This window comes from Brachionichthys hirsutus, chromosome 20 (assembly GCF_040956055.1).
Source record: "Brachionichthys hirsutus isolate HB-005 chromosome 20, CSIRO-AGI_Bhir_v1, whole genome shotgun sequence".
In the NCBI taxonomy this organism is placed as follows: domain Eukaryota; kingdom Metazoa; phylum Chordata; class Actinopteri; order Lophiiformes; family Brachionichthyidae; genus Brachionichthys; species Brachionichthys hirsutus.
Window position 1 is genome coordinate 6,220,069 of NC_090916.1, and position 24,913 is coordinate 6,244,981.

At 43.5% G+C, this 24,913-nt stretch overlaps 3 protein-coding genes and 2 non-coding genes across 5 annotated transcripts; 2 read left to right on the forward strand and 3 right to left on the reverse strand.

The window, feature by feature from the left end:
• Window positions 1-648: 648 nt before the first annotated feature.
• Window positions 649-7,696, reverse strand: mep1a.2 (meprin A, alpha (PABA peptide hydrolase), tandem duplicate 2). Its single transcript, XM_068754079.1, has 19 exons — window positions 7,537-7,696; window positions 7,192-7,343; window positions 7,063-7,145; window positions 6,846-6,940; window positions 6,584-6,691; window positions 5,136-5,363; window positions 4,314-4,415; window positions 4,191-4,215; window positions 4,039-4,095; window positions 3,929-3,966; window positions 3,776-3,851; window positions 3,558-3,675; window positions 3,255-3,430; window positions 2,672-2,893; window positions 2,403-2,549; window positions 1,945-2,160; window positions 1,331-1,777; window positions 873-1,046; window positions 649-779 (listed from the first exon to the last, which is right to left on the reverse strand). The coding sequence occupies exons 1-19, from the start codon at window positions 7,555-7,557 to the stop codon at window positions 649-651; spliced, it is 2,616 nt and encodes an 871-aa protein (XP_068610180.1). The 5' UTR covers window positions 7,558-7,696.
• Window positions 5,451-5,532, forward strand: trnas-gcu (transfer RNA serine (anticodon GCU)). The gene has a single exon. It is a non-coding gene; the product is annotated as a tRNA-Ser (tRNA).
• Window positions 5,874-5,955, forward strand: trnas-gcu (transfer RNA serine (anticodon GCU)). The gene has a single exon. It is a non-coding gene; the product is annotated as a tRNA-Ser (tRNA).
• A 519-nt stretch (window positions 7,697-8,215) lies between the features above and the next one.
• brox (BRO1 domain and CAAX motif containing) lies at window positions 8,216-13,772 on the reverse strand. The gene is made up of 13 exons (XM_068753824.1): window positions 13,710-13,772; window positions 13,183-13,284; window positions 12,946-13,052; window positions 12,417-12,513; window positions 12,018-12,113; window positions 11,849-11,921; window positions 11,534-11,639; window positions 11,171-11,260; window positions 10,532-10,617; window positions 10,316-10,397; window positions 10,055-10,205; window positions 9,664-9,823; window positions 8,216-9,582 (listed from the first exon to the last, which is right to left on the reverse strand). Exons 2-13 carry the CDS (start codon window positions 13,281-13,283, stop codon window positions 9,499-9,501), a joined length of 1,233 nt encoding a protein of 410 aa, XP_068609925.1. The 5' UTR covers window position 13,284; window positions 13,710-13,772; the 3' UTR covers window positions 8,216-9,498.
• A 437-nt stretch (window positions 13,773-14,209) lies between these two features.
• si:ch73-91k6.2 (alpha-1,6-mannosyl-glycoprotein 2-beta-N-acetylglucosaminyltransferase) lies at window positions 14,210-17,205 on the reverse strand. Its single transcript, XM_068753753.1, has 2 exons — window positions 17,165-17,205; window positions 14,210-17,044 (listed from the first exon to the last, which is right to left on the reverse strand). Exon 2 carries the CDS (start codon window positions 16,817-16,819, stop codon window positions 15,557-15,559), a length of 1,263 nt encoding a protein of 420 aa, XP_068609854.1. The 5' UTR covers window positions 16,820-17,044; window positions 17,165-17,205; the 3' UTR covers window positions 14,210-15,556.
• Between the last annotated feature and the right edge of the window lie 7,708 nt (window positions 17,206-24,913).

Consider the following 24,913-nt stretch of genomic DNA (forward strand, 5'->3'; position numbering starts at 1 on the left):
ATCAGAGCTGCCAGAATGCTTTTGTCCATGTTCTGCTCCAATAATGTTTTACCAGAATACTAGGAGGTCGGGCTTAATGTTCACCTGAAGAAGAGTAGATATAATTTCCATAAGTGCGTAATTCTATTTCCTGAAACATAAGTAATCGCTTTAGTTTGGCTGTGAAACCGCACGCTACGTGTCCCGAGTTTGAGTCCTGCAACACCTGTCTGGTAAATTAGGCAGTGGGCAGAGATGTTCAAATACACAACAAACAATCAAATTTAATAGATTTAATAGGATAGATTGTAAATCCTAATCTATTGCAGAATAGGGGAAATTTTGTTTTTGTTCATGAATAAATGCATATCCAATATATCTATTGGATATATCCAATATATAGACTGGAGGGTAAGCCTTCCAGTCTTTGTGTTAAGATAAGACACTTAATTTACGGGATCCCCCAGGGGTCTGTCACAGGATTCCCTTCAAGGAAAGGTGATAATTTAGTACCTCTGCCATGGATTTTAAGGGCATTTGTTTATTTATCCATCCACCACTTTATTACATCTGCTGTAAATATTCATCCCTGCAAAGACAACCAAACACCTACACAAGACTTAGCCTTCAATTCCCCCCCCCCCCCCCCCCACACACACACATTTCCATTTAAGCAAGGCTTGGGGTGACGGGGTTTGGCTGTGTTTCTCTGTATTTCAGAGACTCCTGTCTCGTTTCCACTTCGCCTGTGCCGTCACTCGGTATGACAGGTACCTCAGTGTTAATAAGATGGGTCAAATCTAAGGAAGCAACGGGTCAATACAATTAAAGGAGTAAAAAATGAATCTGGAATGAACAGCCATGTGGAGCTAGCTGATATTTCTGATGCTCACCATTGAAGTCAGCCGTGATGATGAGGTCATCGTTCTTGAGGAAGCTCCTACTTTGCAGATGTTTGTGAGAGATGAATGCACTCCAGCCGAAATTTGGACCGCGGTAGCACTGGCAGCTGTGGTCGTACGATGCTCCTGAAGAACTTGTGGGTCTGTTCCAGCGAGGATGAATGTCTGATGGGAAAACGGAAGTCATCGGGGAAAAAAACGGTTTTGCATTTAGGATGTTGAAGTTGATTTGTGTGAAAAATAATTATTCAAGATTAAGTAAGACATTTCTGAGATATACATACATTTGCAGATGATCTAAAGATGAAAACATTTATCGCTCATGCAGATGTTCTTTCGGAAATGCCAGACGGGTTTTTCCTTTTTGACAAAACTTTTTGACTATGCCAGCTGGAATTTAGCTCAAACCTAAAGCTTTTCCTAACTTCTTATGACCTGGACGTACGTACCTGTGGTCAAGCTTCTCGTTGAGGACATTCTAAGCTTCACATCAGCATCCTGATCCACGGCAACAATGGATATCTGTCTGTTTTTGACTGGCCACTCCATCACGGCATCGTTTTCCCCGCTGCAGAGATGCACGGTCATGCCAACGTAGTCTTGGTAAAGACCGTCCTTTACATTCGGGTGCACGTTGATGCCGAAAAAGTAACCCTCTGAATTGCTGAAGCACTGGCTCTTAATCGCGCTGTTAGGTGGAGAGATGGCGAGAAGGTTGGTGAAGTTCTGGATGAGCCAGACAGCGTTGGGACAAACTGTCTCAGTTAGAGTGACATCATCGACCAAGATGGCGCCCGAGGAGTTGCTACTTCCTCTGATGCCTTGGAAGACATAGCGGAACTTCTCTGTCATCTTGAGGGTCACGTTAGCAATTTTCCATGCAGCAACTCCATCACCTGGAAAACGGAACATTTTGTGACTGCTGTAAAGATTTTGGGATTTTATTATCCATTAAGACCAAAGAGTGAGTTCCTGAGCCGTTTTGCATCCAAGCATTTTGAACAGCTGTGAGCAATTTCAAGTGTATTCTATGCGAGTACGCAATGAGGGTAAAGTGAAATACCAGTTATGGTGTGAATCTTCTTCATAGTGCTCACAGTCCCTGTCCCGTCATCAGCCCTGATCCAGATCACCAGTCTGTCCCCGGCTGCTCCACTCATCTTGTAGAAGAACTGCAGGCACTGCTCGTTTCTCTTGGGATAGAGGATGCGTGACTCCAGCAAGCCACTGGCTCCCACTGTCCCAGAAGAAGTGTCAAACTTCATGAAGTAGCCGGAATCTAAAAAGAGAATAAGCAGCATTTTAATGGTTCAATAACAGCAAATGAAATTTGCCTTTCTGTTACGTCATATTCAAATCAGACGAACAATAGAGTTTATCAGAATTCTCTAATAATCCCACAGGGAAATTATATTTCTTATTAATTAAACTTATCAGCTGTAAACTATAGAGAAAGAGAGAAATGTCTTTTCGTGGACTGTGTTGAATGTACGTATCGCATTTAGCGTATATTTACAGCACCTCTGCAGCGCCCCCCCAGGGTGTGGTCCGTATCACCCGGACTGCTCAGCACATGGACCCAGTCTGCGTCGTCCACTTCGCTCTGGATCATCCCACAGATGCTGATCATCTCAAAGGAGCACTGGTCCAGGAGGGTGAGAGTGTTTGCTGGAACAACACGGCCATCGGGTTATCGGCCTTCAAAGAGCGACGCATTCCGGTGTGGGGGCGGAGACGAGCTGACGCACGGGCCCTGCCGTTTAAGCTTCCAGCGTGAAGACGACACTCACCACAGTCGTACATGCGGTTGAGTCTGGTGATGTCCACGGCACTGAAGTCCAGCCTCTGGCCGATGACCTCATTAAAATGGGGTATGGTGGTGGTGATCGTGGGAATGCTTTCATTCTTGTTGAAGGACAGGGGTCTGTAGTGCATGATGGACTCGTAATCATATGCCGTGTTCAGATCGGTGATGAAGTCGTCCGCGTACTTATCGAAGTTGTGCTCCATCCCTGAGAGGACAGTAACAGCGTCGTGTTTGCATACAGCATGACGACACACAAATGCATGAATGCGCATGGTTATCCCTTTGAAATAGCTCGTGATCGCCTGGTTGAATTATATAATCGGCATTAAATGTGCATTATTAATCTGTATTCATTGATTTCACAGCTGGACTAGGATGTGAAAAACAGTAAAAGTACTTTAGTTAATGACCAAATAACTGCATAACTCAGCGCACCATGCAATCAAAGTCTCCATAATCGTTATTGAATTAATATAAAGTAGCTTTAATGAATGCATTAATGTGTTATACTGAACCATTTCTGTCTTCTTCTGATAAAAAAAAAAAAAAAGGAGGCCGTGACCGACCTTCTTCAATTTGGTCCCACCAGATTTTGACGTAGTCGTCTCTATCTGAGCGAGATTGTTCATGATAGAAGCCCAGAGCATGGAGGAGCTCATGCTGCACAATGGACTTGGTGTCACACCTGGCACCTATGGACACATTCTGGCCTTTTTTATCGTCGCCAACAAATGACCAGCACCTGAAATAATGGAAACACAATCAACCAAAGGTCCTATCAATAAGCCATAAAAAGCATTTCATCTTGAAAGCATTGGCTCTTGACGGCGCCCTCATAAAGTTGTGCAACGCACGAGATCTTTCCTCACCCGGACAGCTTGGCGAAGGAGATGTGGCTTGCCTCTCCTTCATAGGGCTTGAAATCCACACAGGACCTCAGACGATATTCCTCAAAAGCCTGGAGGATCACACCCTTCGCATTCAGCTCTAGAATAATCCCCCAATCATTTTCCGATCAGAACATCTTTGCATGCGCGGCAGATTATTTGTTTGTTATTAAACTACGTCTCTGCGTGCCAAAGCGTACCCAAGGAATCGGTTAATATGTAGGGGATGGGAAACTTCCATCTTCTTGTTTGATCGAGGATTGCATTTCTGGCCGGCTGCGAGACACGGTGAAAGAAATTAATGTATCTGACAGTTCTTGACAAACTAATCTAAATGTTGAAGTTCTTCTTACATCGCCAGCGATGTCTCCCTCAAACAGGTGATGCAACCCTAGAATAGCGAGTACACTCAAATTACACATAGTACGCACACCTTAGTACATGCAAAACAGTACAGCAGTACCTTTATTGATCTCCAGTATGTCGTCCCTCAGTTCACCAGCATCTGCATCAACATCACCTGCAGGTTGAATTTACGGTCAGAGAGGAAAAAGCAACCAAAAGGATTGATTGTTTTTGCATCTCAAACGATCAATAAAGCTTTATAGAACCAACCGGTGTGTGTTGGAGCAGCTCGCGCCTGACAAACACAAAGACACACACATTTCACTTTCAACCGTCTTCACCCCGTATCCTTTCAATGTCTCTGAATTTCATTAAACAATTCAAATCCCTCACCTTCAAAACGAGCAGCACTCCAATGAGCGCAGCAGCAGCCCTGCTGGAGACGTGCAAGGAGGCCATGTCGCTGCGCGGACACTGACGCGTTTTTTCCGATGGCTGGTGTAAACACTTCCATAAAGACGAGACCGGAGAGGAACTTTGATCAGGTGTGTTCGATACGGTGTTTAATGAATAATTTTACACCTGTCCTCAGTGTCTCTGACGCTCTGGGTCCATGAACGGCGGTAAACTGCCGACCCCGCGTAGAATCACCACCGGATTGGTTATGAAATGATGCCATAAAGTCGGTTGTTATAACGTTGGTGGGTCTGGTCTCTGAACTGTGCGTGGCTGGGGGGCACCGTCTTTCACCCACTCATCTTTGCTAGATAAATATATTGCTGCCTATTGATGTTTTTTTACATTTACAGTGATTGATAAAGGCAATAAGACACTATCTGATATCACATTTATTACACCTTTATCTTACAATCATTCTCCTGATACGCCTTAAATGTCTACACAGGTGATTTCGTTGATTTGAGCAGTTCATCATCGCATTTTCATATCGTCATTTTTTAAACTGGAGGTAACCCCCCCCCCCCCAGTTAAGGTTCAGCTGACTGGGGAGTTAAGGAATTTTTCATCAACATGCGACAAGCTGGATCTATTTTGTCCAAAAGGACAAGAGATGATGGTCTTTGATTCTGAAGTCTAGAACAGTTTGATCACACATCTCCCGTAATAAAAGCCAAATGTCACAGACCAAGGCAGGAAAAAACCCAAACGCACGACAGCAGAGCGGGAATCCAAAACCAGAGCTTTATTGTTTGTTACCGGGTCGTCAATCCAAACCAGCAGACAGATCCCGAGGGGCAGGCGAAGGGACACAACCCAGGAATCAGGCAGGGCCGAAACACTGGAGGTCAGTCTGGAATGCTGGAGAGTAGGCATCATCGCTAACAATCTGGCAGGGGTGCGGTGTCTGAGCAGAGTGTATGTAGGGGCAGGGCTGATGACAGATGTGTTGCAGGTGTTGGCAGGAGCACAGGTGATGGGAATGAACTGATTGCAGGAGAACGAGAGAGGAAGACAGGGGGAGTTAGTGGGGAAGGACACAGGCCCGCCTCAAGGTGCGGCACCCCTCACACGGACGAGGTGGCCGAGTGGTTAAGGCGATGGACTGCTAATCCATTGTGCTCTGCACGCGTGGGTTCGAATCCCATCCTCGTCGTTCCTTTCCTGTTTCTTGAGGACCGTTTTGATGTAATATTTCCTGAAATACTTCATGGACTTTCATCCTGATCTGCTATGTCTGATGTCAGTTCGATATCCAGTAGATACGGTGGCCGACACGTGCCAAACAAAACCGTAATTAGAAGATCAGACATTCTACAATCAATGGATGGACAGAAATATTTTCCTGTTTTAATCCTGAACAGCAGCTCGATGCAAGTTCTCATCCGAAAACGATCATGTAGACCGACAGCTCGGTTAAATGCCACATTTTAAAATGTTCCTCAGACGTTTTTGTGACAAAATTATTTTTCAAATATTTTTCCCACGCTTCACACGGACGAGGTGGCCGAGTGGTTAAGGCGATGGACTGCTAATCCATTGTGCTCTGCACGCGTGGGTTCGAATCCCATCCTCGTCGCATAGTTTTGCAAATTGTGTTTTTAAAAAATCTATCGTTTCCGATCGCTGTAATGTTGATAGACAAGAAGACATTGTTCATTTACGAGTGATAAACGGACGACATTCGGCCATTCTCGATCAAGTCTGTTCAGTTCATATTAATTCCACTGGAGGACGCTAATGAAGAGCTGAACAACTGCTTGTTTATTTGGTTTGATTTGGGGAATTCTTGTTTTTTGTCTTTTCCAGTGACGTGGTTTCAGTATTTTAAGTAATTTTAAAGATACAAATAAGACTTCAGGGTATTCTGTAAAAGTTACAGGGGAAGGGTCCCAAAAACCACAGCCAGAAATTAAAGTGATAATTAAATACTGAAAAAAATATTTCATTTAAGTTTTTATTGCAAATCACCTTATTTGTATGCACATATTGTTGGAGTTACATTCTATCAGCCAAACCAGTCATAAAACAGCATTATCCCGTCACACAGTGAACTTCAAGGCATTCACACCAAACCACACCACGCTTGACTTCTTCTAGTTTTGTTTCAAAATGTCTTCTGCCTGGTATCCTCTGTTGTGAAACCCTTCATGTCCGTCTTTACGCGTCTCGCCGCAGCTCTTATGAGAATGCACCGGGGATCTCACGTCTGCTGTGGCTCCATAGCGACTCCTCCCCAAGCCTGAGGAGAGGTGGAAGGTCTCTGCGTCTTCCTGTCCTCCTCTCTGATTGTGTGCAGCTTGACTGCTTTTCATCTGTGGGAACGGAATCAAGGACACAGAATTAAACCATGCACGATCAATATTCCTTTCAAATCTATCTCAAATCCGGCCTGACACATTAGGCCTCCTGAAATCTATATAATGATGTTGTATATCTACATTGTGACACTCGCAGCTTCTGCATTACCTTGTGATCATGGTGATATTGATCAATGGCGTACTGGTATTTAGCTGCATTCAGTCCCAGTGCAGCAGCTAGTCTTTCTCCAAGGAAGTCACAAGCTAATTTTGGAAAGAGCAACACAGGAAGTTGTGAGGAGGAAGGCCTTTGCGCCATTATTTTTTGCATGCTATTAATGCAGCTGATGGTCACTTTACGTACTTAGCAGGGAAATCCTCCCAACTCGAATGGCCACAGCCTGGAATGAGAGCCTGGTCTGCAGTGGAAGAGACAGAACATGAACTATCTGCTACATCTATGACATTTCTCCCTTAAACAGAGTCTCACCCTCGCTTCAGGTTCACTAAAGGGCTGTCCATCTGAAGAGTCCTCCTCCTCCTCCTCCTCCTCCTCCTCCTCGTCACCGTCTTCCTCCTCCATAGTTTCACCGCTGGAGAAGTGGATGATCCTCCTCTGTTTGGACACAGCAGCACCTCCGAACGCCGTCTCCTGGACGTCTGGCGTCTGAGACAGAAAAACGTTTAACTTGCACTCTATTTCATTTGCCAAATATGTTGCCCTTGTGGCACTCTATCGACATTCTAGACGAGGTAATGGTAAAGTATCTTTCATATCCAGACTGCGTTTACTGAAAGGCTAACTGTTGATTGTCAGAACACCAACATGTCTGCCTGGCTTTCATTCTTACAACACTTACTTCCTGCTGACTGTTGCTCATTCCTCAGAGTGTTTCCAATCCAGCCGTGTCGCTTCTTTATCATGTCCCGGTTCTGCTGAATGTGCATCCACGCTGACTCTGCCACGTGGACAAAAACAACTACGGGACACAGGATCCGTCTTGAAATTTGAGCCTGCAGAAACAGGAGTGTTTAATAAGCTTATCTCAAGGAAGTAGAGGCAGAGCTGTCGGGCGTGAGGGGCAGGGCTTGTCCAGGTTGTGTTGAAGTCAAGGCGTATTATTTATTATCACAACACTTAAATGGCAATATTTCCACTATTCACCTTATAATTACTTTCACCTCCTCTCCTCGCATGCAAGAGTGAAATAAAAGTTAAATGTTATTTTTTTAACGCCTCTTGTACAAAACACGCAGCTCTAAGTATAATGACATACTAATGTCAGACACGAGTATAAGAATAATATATTCAGACATATTTGCTGATTGACGTTTCAATGTTTTCTTAGTATTGACCAACAGTATGATCACTGAGATATAAAATTATAACATGTTGGATAGAGAAATAAAAACTGTGAAAATGTAAAATTTGATTCAAGTTTCTTTTTGGCACTGTGTGAAATTATGGGATCAAAATTATTATAAACAAGAGAATAGAACTTTACATAGGATTTAATAGTATCTGAAATACAATGTCCATGGAGGATTGCCATCAGAGAAGAATGATGAGCTACAGGAGTGAATATTCTGATGATCCGACACAGCCTGAATAGAATGACATCATTTTATGATTCGAGTGAAAGCCCTGTGAAGTGCAAAGGTCTCGTGTGTCGCTCAGGTAAGCTAATATTCACGTCGGGCAATAAATGAGTACACAGGCGCAGTTTATTACACTTTAAACAAGCAACTGATGATTATGCTTTAACCAACATTTACTTTGAAAATGGCCGATGATGATGATACTATAATGCGTTGTCCCACTTCTGCCGTCTGCTGACGTAAATTCCCCCCCCCCCCGATATTTGTCTTGCAGGAAGGGTTAATACTCAACAGATGCACACGGCATCAACAAAGACGCTGCCACTCCCCAGAAACAAAAGACGGTTTAGAAATGCAGGCCTTCAAACTGTATTCAATGAATCATAAAGATGAAAACCAGCATCACAACCGACCCGGTGACTGGTAAAACACAGAATTAAATACCACGAGAAGTGCTTTAAAGTCAGCAGTTAAACCATCATGACGTAACAATCAGTATAAATTAAGAACTACTACTATCAGAGATATAATCGCAGAACCTCAAAGCTAGCCAAAACAATTGTTGAGCCTAAGCAAAGTAATGGAACAGCAGCTACGTCATGTCATGTACAAAAAGATTACAGTCGTGTGATATAAATCTAATGTTGATTGCTAAAGCAAAAGCAGGTTGACCGGCAATAAGGCGTTTTAATTATTTTGAGTTCGGCTAATTCGTAATTCTAAGTACGATTTTGCGGGTGAACAATAGCGTTAAAATGCAAGCATTCCTCGTGTCATTGGTAAATATTTCATATATAAATTTGTCTATTTTTTAATCATTTCTCTTCCTATAAGTAATTCTTTCATTTAGATTCTCGATCGGTCACGTTCTAACAGCCAAAGGCACCACCAGTCAGGCGACATCGCCCGTCAGGCTTACCTCCGTAAAAAGGCCTCATGTTAAGACCCAAGCTAACCTAATAACTTAATCTGTAAACTAATTACTGACGATAATATCTTTTAAGCGCTTTAGTTTATGTTTACTGTTAAAACGTTGGGACAGGCTCTGGCCTATAACAGCAAAATACAACACACCTATGTTTCAGCATGAATATAAAACAACAAGTGATTCATGTTACAAAAAGTAATTATTTTTTTCCTTGACTTGAAAAGAAATACAGCTGTCGCCATGACAACGGGTGGTTTCTGAAGCGCGAGGCTAACGGTGGAGCCGCAGGAGCGTTTTAGGAGACGACGCAGCCGGTGTCCTTCTGGGGCTTCAGATCCGGCTCCTTCACGGGTCTCACCTCCTCCTCTTTGGGTTTGGCCTGGAGTGAAAGCAGCAACAACAGATGTGAACGATCCAGTTTGTCTCTGAACGAAGAGGCCGTGAGGTCATCCAGCGGTACCTTGCCCTTTTTAGCTCCCTTGGTCAGGTCGAAGGTCGCGTAGACCTCGGCGGAGCACTGCTCGCTGAGTGGCGGCAGCTCGAAGGGGACTGGCTCCACCAGGCCGTAACTCGCCTTCAACTCCAGCAGGGGCGCCTCACCCGGGACCTTGTGGAAGTATCTGCAGAGAAATGTGCCAATTGTAAACTGAGGGGGGGGGGGGGGGGGGGCTGCCACTTCCTGTGACATCACAGAGGATTATTTCAAATAACAACTTAAGATAAGATGTTTTAACAAACCGACTGATGCAGCTTTAAGGCATCAGATCGCATTCCTTCCAAGAACAACACACATGGTGTGTGCGTGTTTGTGCGTGCGTGTGCGCGTGATCAGGCCTGCCCAGCTCACTCACATAAAGCCATTTTCTCTCTGGCACTTCTCCAGCGTGTTTTTAATGAGACCTCCCAGCTTGAGGAAGAACAGATGCTCTGATGGTTTGGCCGTGGATCCCGGGCCTTTGGTCTGACGATACTCTTTACAAAGCTCCTCGGCATGGGAGTAACCTAAACGGAAGGGTCCGCGTGTTAATGCGAAGCACATCCAGGCGGGGGGGGGGGGGGGGGGACATGACAGAACTAATGCATCTAGTTCAAACGATATCCACACTCCGTACATTTTTCTGCCTCCTGGAGGGATCTGATTGCCTCGCCACACTTGTCGCTCGCCAGCAGTGTCTGTCCATGATAGCAGTACGCCTGAAAGCACAACAGTGAGTATTTTTCATTGGTCGGATTTATGTCTTCTTCTTCTTCCGTCTTTGTCTTGGAGCAGAAGGTTGCATCTGAAGCACGGCTGCCAGTGAGGCCCTTTGGATCGCGGATGAACTTACGTAAGCCATGTAAAAGTGCAGCTTGAGCTGCAGGTACTTCCTCCACTTGCTGCTGTACTCGGGCTCCAGCGTGTTCAACGTGTGGTCTGCAGACAGAAACACTCGTCGTTAGCAGCCTGTTCCAGAGCAGGAGAAGTCACATTCCCAAGTCTCCTCTGAGCCCCGGCACTCGCCGCCACGCCTCCATTCGGTGAGCTCCAGCGTAAAGGTAGCGGAGACGGCGGTGCAGCGGTCGTCTAGCCCTTCAAAATTAGTGTTCTTAGATGCACATTAAAAAAACGGAGGGGTGGAAGATAAAACAGAGGCAGTTTAAATGGAAGATGTTTTCTAGTAAGAGAAATCCCTAAATGTTGTATATCTTTATTTTAAGAAATATTTATTATATATATATATATTCTCCACTCGCCGGAAACCCACGAACAAAAACAGGATTCTAATCCGATTTAAAGCAGAAAAAGCAGCTTGCTGTGAGATCAATGTGCCAATGTGATTAATTATTCGAATGTGATTGATTATCCGAACCACGCTGGACGTTATCAACTCATGACACGGCGAGTGGCGTCCCACTTTCTACATAAATAATTTCAGTCAAAATGATGTCTTCAACCTAACGTGTCAAAAAAGAAAAGAAAAACTGACCTGCTTTTTGATAGTAGTTTGCCGTTTCAAACGCCAGCGCTGCGACGAGCGTGGCGTTGTGCTTCAGCTCAATCGCTCTGGCGATCGTCACTGTGAAAGGGAGGAATGCTTGTAAAGAACAGCAGGTAAAGGTTTTAGTTCGAGAGGCGCAGCGAATGTGGCTACAAGACAAAGTTAAGCCCCGCCCAACACAAGCATTCATTTGTTTCTGAAATATTTACAATAATCAGTTTATTTTCAAAATAAAACCATCCTTAAACAGGAAAGGATCTGAGACACAATCAGCACGCCAGCCATCAGCAAACAAACTAGTACAAGTTTGCACGGTAGCTCGTGCACGACCCAAACCCGGAGCTGCTTTACCTTCTTGCGCCTCCGCTTGGCACTGGATGATATAAGCATCCAAAACTCTGGGCTCCAGGTCGCGGCCTTTTTCAGCTGGGGTGATGAGACGAGGGATGTGGACCTCCTGTAGCGAACAAAATCATCGTTAAATATCGAGGTCTCGATGTTACAAGTCTGTTTGCTCCTTGCTTTGTTCGCGTGTTTCATATTATGTTCTGTCACGAAGTATCCTGATGAATACCAATACTACATTCCAGGAAATGCTAATAGAGAGACTTGAATCGCTCTCCTCCACCTATTCAATTAGACGGTTAGTCTGCAGAAATATCTCACCTTGAGGTTTTTATATACGCCAGCAGCAACTTTCAGGCTCCGGTGAACATCTTTCGCTTCTGCCTCTGTGACGCTGTTAACAAAGCATTACAGCAAAAACTATTTAGCATAGCAACAAAGCATGACAGCACACACACACACACACACACACACAAACCAAAACACATACTTTTCTTTGCCTGCTAGTCTGGAGGCAAACTTGGTGTGCCACAGGGCGACATTAAAGGCCATGGAGACCAGCTCAAAGATGGCATCTTGCTGGGCACTGAGAGCATGGAGAGATGTTGGGTTATTGATGCATGATAAAATCAATACTGACAATTAAAGATTAGCAAGTTATTGCAGAGCTCATTGTAGCTGTGGCTGAAGACTAGGATCAGAACTGTCTTATAATCCTTTGTTTTGGACATTTAAGGAGCTACACACTGGATAGTAATCTGATTACACTAGTGTTCAATGTTCACCTGTGGGATCCCTTTTTGAATACACCCACCCCCAACCATGAAACCCAAGTAAAAAGTAAAAAGCTGCCACTCTCAATGACATCAGAACATTTTATCTCTCTTACCTTGGTGTGTTTCCTTGTAAGGTGTCGGTCCATTTGAAGTTCTGAATGTACCTCATCTTGTTATCCTGTGTAGTTCCATCCAAGGATAAAATAAAGCCTATTGTATCATTAATCAATATTTAAGAAACAGAAGCAGCTGGTTAGGAGCAAATCAAAATCAGATAATGTAATGTTAGAAACCAAAAAAAAAAGAGAATAAAATATTTACAACAATTAACAAAACAAGATGAGCTGTATAATAAGAAGCATCTGCATAATTATACTGTTTTGTCATTTCTCATACATCTAGATTTGCCCGTAAGTATTTTAGAGACTCACATACTATATGCTGCATATTTTCCTATTCCAACTTATATGTGGGTATATGTAGTCATCAAGTGACAATATAGTACTGCACATGCGCTAAAGTTCAGCATGATGGTTTGAATTACATTTGACTGAAACACTGATGGACAACACTGCACAATGTACACAAACGCATACAAATACAATTTGATAGACGTAGACCTCTCGCGCCGTAATCTTATACCTTGCAGGAGGGAGAAGTACGCGTCGGTGGCGTTTTTCATAATGTCAGGGGTGCAGGTGACGTCGGTGAACATCTCCAACAGCCTCGCCCTGGTTGTCCTCAGGTCGCTGAACGCATCAGTCAATACAAATCAGTTGGTGCTTTGAATGCAGCGTTCAGATTGATTCAGTATTCTGTGATCACATTACAGCATCACGGAGGTGGGCAAGGAGACGAGACGGGAAGGTTGACACTCACTTGCATATCTTATTAGCCGCGGGGCTTCCTGCCACCCCGTAGAAGCTAAAGGAGACGGGCGCCGTCGCCTTCAGAGGGTTTCTGTGAAACCAGTGTGCCATCCTGCGGAGGAGGACACACAGTTAATAACGCGTTAACAACGCGTTAGTTATCAGCAGATCGTGTTAACTGTAGAACTAGTTTGCTGTTACAGTATCTGTTGACTGGGAGCATCAGAGCTACCGGTGTGGACTCGCTAGCGGCCATTAGCTCGATCTATCGCGGATCATTCCTCGTCTCTTCGCATTGGTTGCATGCCGAGATGTTTTACACGAGGCGTTGCGGGCTGGTTCGCTTCGCTATCAATTGTGATTTTAATAATTGAATTGTCTGCCATTACGTAAGCTACGGGCAATAACAGCTAACGGCTAGCACTAGCTTCGTAAAACACACCGAGTATAACTCATGGAGGCAATGTGAAATGTGGATTACTGTACTCCCAAATAAATAAATCGGAATCGTTAAATATTGTGTGTGTCACTGTTTACCTGTCCCCTGTCGATACGAGGTTCGGTTGTCTTTTTTGAAAAGTATGTCGCTGTCAACAACTTACTTCCGGAAATAAACGAGGAAAAGTTGACCAATGAAAGTGAAGGAATCCGTCATGTGACACACGGCCCAAGGCTCATACGTCATCTTCCGTTGACGGGGGTTCAGCAGCTCGTTTGAACTGTCAGTCAAATACATTTTAATGTCAGATCTTGGTCTAACTTAAATTATATACAATTTTGAGAACAATCTGAATACTCGTATGGATATTTTTTTTTTAATAAATTCCAGATTTTCCCATTTACTTATAAGGATTCAAGAATAAGTTAAAATAAGAATACACAAACTCCAAAGCACTTTTACTTTTCATGGGTGGTGTAAAAAGATTAATGAGCAGCTGCTTTTAATATTTTCCTGAAATAACTATAGATATAATAGTGGCAGGGAAAACTAGAGAACTGGCACACATACATTTTCACAAAATTTAAAGAATAGAGTCTTTATTTTTCCCATTTGACCAACACTGGCTGAACAATGAACAGCTATTTCATGGATTATCAGAATAACACAAAAATATTTGGTCTCATTCTTATCAACTGTACAGCTCACGAGCCAAGCAATCAAAAAGCCCCACATACATAAACACACATTACACAAGAAAGTACATCTTTACATATCTGAAAATATTTTCCATGATCTTAAATGTTCAAATTTTAAACATGAAATAGAAAATTATTTTCTTGTCACATCCATTTCATTACCTGATAGGGAGCTCCATGTTGTGCGTCATCGGTTTCAGGATTGACTACTCAATTAGAGCTACATTCAACTGTTGCAAGCAAAATGTCAAGATCACACACTGAGTATTTGGGCAACAATAGTGGCCGGTGGACCTTAAAGAATGTCACAAGTTACAACAGAAGAGCCGTATAAGGCACTTTTGATCAGCTTTAAGGCAACGGCAATATACCTGTTTGTTTTCACATTGTAAAAAGGCACTCTGAGTATAGAAGTGTTTCACACAGTTAATTCATTCCAGAAAGAGAACGTGCCTCTCCTTCTTGAAACATCCAAAAACAATTCATTCTGCTCTCAACTGGGTTTCATATCCCAGAATAAATTCTACTAAAGAAGTTCAATAATGCAGAGTCACAGTCGAGTCTGGTGTTTGCAGAACGAAGAATCTCGAACAAGACTCCAAAAGGTCACTTTTCGACATTGGGAAAAACAAATACACTCCTAAAATGCAAAAAAATAGAATCAATTACCAATCCATCTTAGCATGGATCAATTTAGCAGTTGATCTCACCTCAAAAACAAAAATATCCCTGGTTATAACCAACACCATTTCTTTTATGTGCATTTCATCGAGCCATGTCAGACTAACCTTTAACGTCACAAAGTTGCCTTTTTGATGTTCTACTTAAAAATAACTTTCTTTGCACACAAATGTAAAATATAAATTCACCACCAGCACCACGAACTCATTAACAAACAGCCTGTACAGATTTCATAGCAGTGGGAACGTATCTGCAAATATAAAATCAGAGCGTGTAGACTCATGGACAGTTTACTTTCTTCCGTGGCACTGTGATAAATCTAAACTAATGTTTTAACTTGCACGACACCCAGAGACACAAACTAATCCATCGATGTGAAATTGCATGCATTAAACATTCCACAATCATCAACAAACATTCTTGGTCCTACATCTTGGAAGACCCGACTGAAAAAAGGATATCAACAAATCTGAAGTGAAAACGCAAACCCTGCAGCCCTGATTTGCTGTATAAACCTACAAATATATTCTTTTTTTTTTTATTACACACCACACAAAAGCCGTAGTTCAGAGACGTTTGGCATAGTTATTGCACAGCATGTGGTCCCGAATGTCTCCCCATCCGCCATTCTTCTTATGTTCCTTGTGCTCCACGGCTTCTTTGCCAACCAGAGCAAGAGACGGCGGGAAAAGGCCGTCCTTCACCAGCTCAAGGTTCTCCTCAATCCTCTGCAAGGCCGCTTCTGGCTCGCAGTTTTCCTGATGGTGAAGGCCACAGAGACCCGTGTGGAGAACCCTGGAGCCCTGCGCAGCGAGCACCTTGAGGGGCTTCGACACGCAGCCGCCCGAGAGGTGCTGCAGAGTCCAGTCCCAGTTGTAGTCGTCATAGCTACAGAATTCACTGCTGCATCCCATCAGTTTGTAGTACAGCTCCCTGGAGACGGCCATGCCTACGTTGTGTTTAGTAGAAATCCACGAAGTGGTCAACACCTGATTGGACAATTTTATAAAACCGGTCAGTTCATCATGGCTGCCCAAAGCCAGCAGGTCGCAGTCCGGACAGCTCCTCCCCCTGAACTCGATCATTAATTTATAGAAATGAAAAAAGTCGGGGAAAAGGTAGTTGTCCTCCTCGAGAAAGATGACGAAGCCGCTGTAGCCCTGCATCACCTGAACGCGCTCCCACACAAAGTGCAATTTCCACCACCAGTGGTGCTTGGTCTGCGTGACGGAGGCCTCCCTGTAATGGCCGTAGGAGTCCGGGTGTTCCGCGTTGAGGCATCCCGTCTTCAGAGCGTCGTCCTTGGACGCGTCCCGGGGGCAGTCCCGCGGATCCCGCCCAGGAAACTCATTGGGAAACAGCTGGGTACTGAAAGGGAAGTAAATCTGCAGTACTTTGCAGAACGTTATCCCCCGCACGATAGCATTGATTTCCTCTGAAAAATAGTCGTGGCTGAAGATGAGAAGGAAACCGTGGACCTCGGCAGCGTTCTCCAGCGACTTCACGAGCAGTTTGAGGTATTCCGGTCTGTTGTGGACCTGCACGAGCAGCACGAGCCGAGGGTCTCCCGGAAACCTGTCCGCGTTGTGGATATACTGCACGTAATTGGCATTGAAAACGGACCGAGTCATCTGAGGCACCGAATCAAAGCTGAACCCGGCCATGTCCACGGAACGCACCGGTTGATTTCCTCGAATGACGTCATCATCAAGTCCACTTGCGTCATCTTCTTTCACAAATAGCACACGTGCGGAGAACAGGAGAGTCACAATCACGAAGGAAACGCCCAGAAGCACCAGCAGATTCTTTTTCAGCAGTCGAAACCTCATTTTTCCCAGCGTTAAAAAAAAAAAAAAAAAAAACAAGGCTTGCGGGTCACAGCAGGAACTACTTTTATTCACCTTCGCGCGCGCGTCTTCATGGTAAAGCTTCCGCGTTTCCTCGCGCGGTGGAATCTCTGTCGCGCGACCGCGTCCTTTGAACTCATGCGTCAAACGCTTTCTTGATAGCTGCTTTTTCTTCTCGCAGGGGAATGGCTTTCAGCTTGTTACCGCCTGTAAAAAAAAAACGCAAAACAAAGCGAACTGAGTTTTTATTATTTATTTTTTAAAGCGCCGCATGGAAGTTGTTAAGAGAATATAAAGAAGCTAACTCGCTAGCTTATTTTCACTTACCCACAAAGTAGCTGTAATGCGTCAACTCGAACTCACTCATACCAGGAAGCGGATGACAGGACTCTGATACATCTACGATGTATTGACTGCTGACGTGTGCAATCCAGCCAACGGGGGGAGAGCGCGAGCTCCTGCTCAGCCAATCAATGCCCTGCCTATAGTTGTGTAATATGAGAAGGAACATAAATCAGGCCCCATTTGAATAGACAAATGTCTTTGAAAAAGAACATTTAATTTCCTTGTGTAGTGTTATAAAAGCTTTGTGGGGTTTGGACCCAGTGTAAATAAAGATTTACCTTTAAAATCTATATTTAAAAGATGACTTGAAAAGGCATTGTCATAAAATTCAAGAGGACGTGCCCATGCACTGCTCACTGCTCTAGTCCGGGCCACCTGTTCAGGTGTGACTGGTTTAGTGAAAGTAGTTTTACTGTTTCAATTCAAACACACAACGCTTAACAAAGAGATGGGCGTATTACCTGAAACGGCAATCGCTGGGTGCCACAGATAAGAGGGGGGTGTTTTCACACGAGATAGAACGAGAGATGTTTGAACTAGATTACTCTGCTTATATCCTTTGAACAGGTAGAGCAGGTTAGGCTTTTGAGATACGCATATAGTTATATAGTCCTCTGGAAAGTTCAATATTATTAAATGTTTTTAACACCCACTTTGATATTTTATTATTGAACCAATGTCAATAAATTGTTCACAATCAAGCTCCTCTTTTTATTTATTACTGTTTACATAGAGTATTTGATTTAGTTTGTCAGTGATTTTCTGTAGTTTTGCATATTGCTTTTTTTTCCAGCTCGAGCAGCTTGTACATAGTTTGCTTGCAGTTCTTAAAGATGCCGAACTATAGAAGTGTAACAACATGCCAGACAGAGACTAACTCAAATTCATAATGGTTGTATTAATGGTTCTGGTGATAAAATGTGATGTCTGTTACAAGTTTTCTCCTCTGCAGTCACCATGGAGGGGTGATCATGTACCCTGGGGAAAGAAAAACTGTTCCAGCTCTCACATGGCAACTAGGATGGGCCCGCTTGTGGAGGGGTGTTGGACAGGGATTGTATTGTGCCTTCATAGGGGGATTTGGGGGGGATTATATCTGACCATGTAAATTATAGCATGGAGAAGTATCATGTTGTCTCATGAAATGTTGGACCATCTCAGGTTTTTGCCAGCTCCATAATTCTACTCCAAAATCCTCCTCCTACTCTGATCTAAAATTTCAAACAAATCCATTGACAAACTTGCAATAATGTGCAGAGAAGAAACACTCAAATAAATGTGATACAAACTGACTGGACTGGGTATAAGGATGATACAATCCTTATCTCCGTGCTTCTCTCCCTTCCCTGACTTCCAGTAGACCATTAAATGGATTTGAAACAATATGTTTTCATACAATATATATATATATAACTAGTATATTGCAATAATTTGGATTGTAATATTAAAAAATACTGCATCAAATACATATATATGCACTTTTTACTGTTACTTCTTCACTCACATGACACAAAGCCTGGATACAGTTCAAGACAACGCTTTTATCGTGTGACCTGAATCAGAACGCAGAGACCGTCTGATTTTGTGAAAACAGTCTTGTTGAATTCACGTGCCCCATCTTGGGATTTGAAACCAGTGTCTGGTCTGAGGTCAACCATGCTCCTAACTGGGCATTGCATTGCTGTTGCTCCTGATGTTGCCACGAGATGGCAGCAGTGAACCACTTTGTGGTTGTTAAAGTTTAGTTTCCAGTTGTGGGAAAGTCACGTGAGGTAAGTTTGTAGTAAACTGAACATCTTTGTCCATATTGTTCTCAAATGTAATTGTAGTAACGGTATGAATACTATGTCGTACCCTATGGAGAGGTTTGGACTTGGCTATCCCGTTGTGCAACAGGACAGAGCGTCCCTTGTGCGTCAGAAATGTCAACATCTTTTTCCAATCAGAAACTTGGATCGGCTTCACATGACACGTTTTCATCAACTCTTACTCTTTGTGAGCTGGAACTGGATGCGTCTAAGGAAAGCCTCAGCGTTAGGCAAAGCTTTCTGCACAGAGCTGCAAAATATGCAGAAACTTAAAGAACAGCGATGGTTGTTATGTAATCAATAAAGGAATGTGGAACTAATCAATAACATCAGTTTGTAAGTCTTTGGTGAAGCTGGGGAACATGCAGTTTGTACTGCCTTGGACTTGACAAGACACCTAGATGGGATGTAAAACAGTTTTAAGCACTTAAATAGCTCCTTTAAAAAACTAAAAGTATTTACTTTAAATTCCAGCTTTGGTGCATTTTGTGTGTCATTTGTCAAAGTATAGAAATAGAGTTTAGATTCAAATATATAAGTCCCATAAAGGATGCAGTTATTTACATGTTGGATTTCCCTTTTCTTTTCTGTTTTTGGGTAAAAACAATTATTTCAATAATTTGATATGTTAAAATGTCAGTAAATTCAACAAACTATATCTCCAGTTTTGCGCTGTTATTTAATGTAAATAGAACAGCAAACTCAGTGGAGATATACTGAACATGCACGGGTTACGAAAACGCCACGCAGGAATATACAACTGTGAGGTAAACAGAGGGTTTTCATATGTTTTGTTTAAACTGTTGAAGATGTCTTTTTTTTTTTCCTCCTCCGTACTTAATTATTCTCATATGCTGCAAGGACATGGATGTAAAACACAACATCTAGCAGATTCCCTTCCAGGATGAGAATGCGAAATCATTTTGGTAATATGGTTCATGTAACGGCAGATAAGACGGAGGTCCCAGGACAAAACGCTATCACATGAAAGAGCAACAAATGAGTTTGAATAAGTAAAACTGCAAAACCAGTGGCCCCCAAAAAAAGACAGATTAAGAGAAGACAACAAAAAACATTTAGGAATAAAGCCTGAAAACACCAGTTCTAAACCCTAAATGACGATTAACAATGAATTGAGATTATTTTCTTTAATTCAAGAATTGTATAGCTATTTTTTTTCATCCAACTGCTCCACTCATATTATGAAATGAAGATGTTTTAAAGAGATATACAAAAAATATTGAACTCCAAACAACAGATTACAGCATCAGGACGGTGGTGGAGGCCATGGGGGGGGGGGGGGATGTAAAAATGTAAAACATTATGAAAACGTTCTTTGAATGATGTCCTGCAGATAAAACAGATGACTTCATGCTGCTCAAAGCTAAACACTGAAGGTCAATCCTGTCAGTGTTAAAAAAAAACAGCTGGCTCAGCTCACAGAAGCACGTTGAGCTCACTGCTAACGCTAATCTGCTTCATGATGACTGTCAGGAATTTATGGGGAAGGTGCACAAGCTTGAAAACACGCGTGAAAAAGGGGAAAAGCATCATTAGAGCCGACAGAGACTCCTTTTAATTTGCATGCAATGCAACTTCTATGTGCAGGAAACATTGATGTTTGAGGATGTTCTCGTGTAGATATCGATCTTATCTCGCAGGGCATGTATCGTACATGACTGACAGCCTTGTGCGTCCACCTCTGATAGATAGCATGCTAACGCTTTTAGCTTAGAGGCTGCAAGGAATATGAGGTGTGTGTGAATAAAATGTTTTCAAATCAATATGGAATCAAAGGACTGAAGCCAGAAATCAAACGTCCCCGCCGTGACTCCATAATGCAAATTTATTTTGGGTGAAGTGTTCCTTCTGGAACATCCAACGCCCTCATCAGCACCGCTCCCATGCCAGAAAATGAGATGCGCGAATGTGTGTGTGTTTATTTGATAGTGAGTTTGTCTGTGTGTGTGTGTGTGTGTGTGACTCACAAATATTTTTGTGACTCCGTCCTTCCATGCAGGCAGAAAGTGGTTCTACTGAGTCACCGACGGGGCGTCAGTTTTTAGTTACCTCCTCACCACAGCCAAATTCAAATATCATGTTCTGGATCCACCCTGTAAATTAGACTTGACGTTTATCGGGGTTGAAATATCTCAGCTCTCAGCGTTGAGCCGCTTTTCTTTCTTTCTGCGACTGGAAGAGTTCATGCGAAGAAAGTCCCTGCATGTGAAATGAAGGAGCTTATAGTTTCCATTACAATCGCTCATTTCTGTCTTCATCAACGAGACGAGATAAAGGTTCTTGTTGTCTCAGTCAAAGAGGACAGTGAGGAGATAAGACGTGATGTAACTGGAGCTCCTCTTCTGCTTTTCCGGATCACCCCCGAGTGGGAAACGGGTCCGGAGAGCTCTGGCCGGATCCCAGATGCTAAAGCTATGATTGTTGTTGAGCGAGGCCCAAGAGGCGTTGAACCAAGAGAGCCGTGAGTCACTGTGTCCGGAATGTTTGATAGCCAACGGAGTGTGACTGATGGAGAACGAAGCCAGGAGGTGTTTGGAGCCGGCGATGATGGTGATGGGCAGCAGGAGATCTTCAACAATCGAGGCAAACACTTGGAGAAACAAGTGGGGAGAGTGTGTTTGTTTGTTTTTAGCCACAGTTACCATAGCGTCCGGGAATACGTGATGTCATTGATGGTGAACTCAACTTTTAAGCGTCTTTCTTGACTCTACTAGTGTAAGAAACTAAGAATCCTAAAGATCACACAACCAGATTTAAGACAGAGCACAGATATTCACAGCAGCCAGTGAACGCATCGTTTTATGTTTCCGTGGCTCCGTCCAACTTCATGAGGTGAAAGAGTTCAAAGTTAAATGTCACACATGTAAAGAAGGGTTTTTTTCCATGCTGTTTGTGCCATGACTCTTAAATCATTCCACAACCCCCAGACATCCCCCAGCCCCCCCTCCAGAGTTCTGGACAGCTAATTTCTTTTTAGTGTAGTAAATAAACTTGCTTCTTTTGCAGCTACAGCAGTACAATAAAAATGCTGATGACAAATTGATGCAATAAAACTCTAAACTTAACAATCTCCGGTCAGATAGAAATACGTTTGCTCTGGGCATGCTAAGCCCTGAGCAGCTGCCCTCAGGCTCTCCGTCTCCCGAGCTGGAAGAGTCCACTGGATGTTTTGGCTGTCAGTAGAGATCCATTCCTGTCCTTCTGTAAAAGTGTCTGTGAGCTATATCTGTTTGTGAACTAGCAACACCCCTTTAGGATGATACTCTGCCACTGTCACTGTCACCTGTCTGAGCTCCTCTTCTCTATCAGCAGCACATTTATTCCAGCAGATGTTTTTAAAAAAGCAAAAAAAAAAAAATTGTAACCCAGAGGGAAATGATTAATGCATGTTATTTATAAATTCACAGCAAGCCACGTTCATGTGTTTGTCTTGCCGTGCATGTTTTTACACTTCCAGGTTCCTATAGGGACGCAACTGGACCGGCTGGGCACTGTCTCCCTCTACAGGACGGGGCAGGCTGCTCTCTCTGAGGAGGCTCAGGTCATTCAGGTTCACTCCAATGACTTTTCGTGATAGCATGCATGATAGGAACTTCCCAGTCTGAGCAGACAGTCAGATCCTTACTGATCCTGGATTACCAGGGAAATACCAGCAGCAAAAGGCTGCAGGGGGGGTGCTTGGTAAAAAAATAAAATAAAATGCACAAAAATGTAGCAATAACTAAGGTGGATATGTGTTTGTCTGTAATGATCAATAGCCAAAGGATCAAATGCTAAATCTCTGACAGATCACGTGGCGGGATTTTTGACTTTTTCAAGAGTTTGGAACGAATACAGACAAACCGGAGGACGAGAGTTCAGTTCAGGGATTTAATATCACATACTGAAGAAATAAAAGTACAGGCAAGGATCCAAATCTGACAAGCATGTCTTTGGGGGGGAGAAGACAAAAATCCAAAGCAAGTAGGAGGAAGGAAGATACAAAGTCCATCATGTGATCCAAAACAGGGAATACGGGGAGCTCAGGATGCGTTGATGAGAAACTCATGATGCATGCAATTCACAGATGTTGATTATTATTATTATTATTATTCTCCCTCTCTGTCATTAGAGATGGATCGAGGAAACCACAGCATATCTGCATGATCGGGGCGGCTGCAGGGATTCTGATGGTTGCAAAATAAAGGGAAGTCAATGCAGCCAGTTACAGAGCATTGAAGTCACCGTAGGTCAGAGGGCGGAGTTAGCGGGTTGGTCATGAGACACCTAAACTCTGGAGACTCTGGAGACTCTTGAGACTCTGCTGTCGTCTGCTGAACAAACGCCCATCTTTCCATACATTTCCAGATTCTGAATCCTCACGGCCCTGCAGCCTTAGGTATGTCGAAAATGAGCACATTTTCCTCCTGATCCCTGAAGCTGGATTTTGTGGTATGCACACTCCCCGGTCGAGGCACATTCAAGGCTGCAGCCCAGCAATCTGAAGCATGTGATGTGATTTCAGGAGGTCGTAAACTGTCCTATGGATGGAATTACACTCTGGCTGTTGCGTAATCTGTGAGCATCAATCAACATGCATGCAGGCTCTGGCAGATTAGAATGATTCTTACTGTGCTGCAGCTGAAAACACCCCCGTGGGTCCTTTTTCCTCACACTGACCACACCTCAGAAAAGAATATTAAATATCCTGACAAACTGAGACTGATTCACTAAATATTTGGAATATGGCGAAGTCACTCTGGAAACTTTTCCCTCCTCCCTCAGAGACCTCTATTTCGGGTCCACATATTCGGGTCCATCTGGAATATTCGCATGCAGGAAGTGACCGGACTCCTGGACTCCAGTCAAGGTCCGACTCGGGTTAAGTTGTTTACATGAACTTTGCTGCCGTCACCAAGGGAACCTTCACATTGTTCATCAAGCCGTTGCCCTCGAGTGCGGCTGCAGCCTCAGCCTTCGCATGTTTCATGATGCACTGAGCATGAATTGTGAAAAGTTGCCTTCATATACGAACTCCACCGTGCTTCAGCCTGAGGCTCTCATTCCAGCGATTCCTCTTGTGGTCGGCCTCGGTAGATGGATCGTGGACTTCTTGCCGTGTCCTTAAAGAAAGACCTGAAACACGTCCAAAGACTGACGTCTTTCTAACACCTTTAACAATGGCCTCCGGTTGTACCAACAACTAAATCAAGCCCATTATCACAGGGGAACATCTACGCTTGGAACAGAATACCCTGGCACTGCAGCTATAGCTACTGTCATATTGGATTAATGGCTTGGTGCCTGTTATTATTCTATCACAACCGCAGCACTAAATGGCGCCCGTAGAGACGCAAAAAAACGCCGGTGCCAAAGAGGATGTGTGGACAAAGAAGAATATTATGCACGTTGACTAACGAGCATTGAAAAGTTCTTGTCACTTTTTGTTTCAGGAGAAGTAGCGCTAGCGTTCAGATCAACGTTCAAGGCCACCAAACAGCCAGCAGCTGGGAAGGTGGAGGCAAAAACACTGGAGGGGGGGTGGAGGTGTGTGTGTGTGGGGGGGGGGGGGGTTCACACTCCTCCTGTTCCTGTGGGCTCAATGGACGTGCCAACAAAATACAAAGAGTCTAGAGAGCGATGATAAATTTGTACCGCACGATGGAAGTGTTTTTCTCAGCTTACCTGAATGGGATGGGTTGGGCTATGGAAGAAAAAAACTTTATTAGTTATATTTCATGTAATAAGATGAAATATTTATTATAAACTTCTTTAATTAGTGAGATGTCAAACCTGCTTGATTTTGAAATTTTCAAAGCTTCTGTAAGATTCCATCAGTGAAAAAATAAAAGACGCAGCCGGTTGCCATGACGATACAAAACGACAGCAACGGAAAACACTGAGATATTATATCTGTCTTGAT

What these genes read in the sequence shown, in the direction of transcription:
- brox (XM_068753824.1), bottom strand. Translation starts at nt 13,283, where the DNA reads ATGGCACACTGGTTTCACAGAAACCCTCTGAAGGCGACGGCGCCCGTC. An exon ending in TTACAAGGAAACACACCAAG is followed by an intron (nt 12,114 to 12,416) that starts GTAAGAGAGATA and finishes CCATGCTCTCAG; the next exon opens with TGCCCAGCAAGATGCCATCT. An exon ending in CCAAGCGGAGGCGCAAGAAG is followed by an intron (nt 11,261 to 11,533) that starts GTAAAGCAGCTC and finishes TCCCTTTCACAG; the next exon opens with TGACGATCGCCAGAGCGATT.
- mep1a.2 (XM_068754079.1), bottom strand. Translation starts at nt 7,557, where the DNA reads ATGAGCAACAGTCAGCAGGAA. An exon ending in GAGGACTCTTCAGATGGACA is followed by an intron (nt 7,146 to 7,191) that starts GCCCTTTAGTGA and finishes TGTTTAAGGGAG; the next exon opens with AAATGTCATAGATGTAGCAG. An exon ending in CATCACGGCTGACTTCAATG is followed by an intron (nt 780 to 872) that starts GTGAGCATCAGA and finishes TTGCTTCCTTAG; the next exon opens with ATTTGACCCATCTTATTAAC.
- si:ch73-91k6.2 (XM_068753753.1), bottom strand. Translation starts at nt 16,819, where the DNA reads ATGAGGTTTCGACTGCTGAAAAAGAATCTGCTGGTGCTTCTGGGCGTT.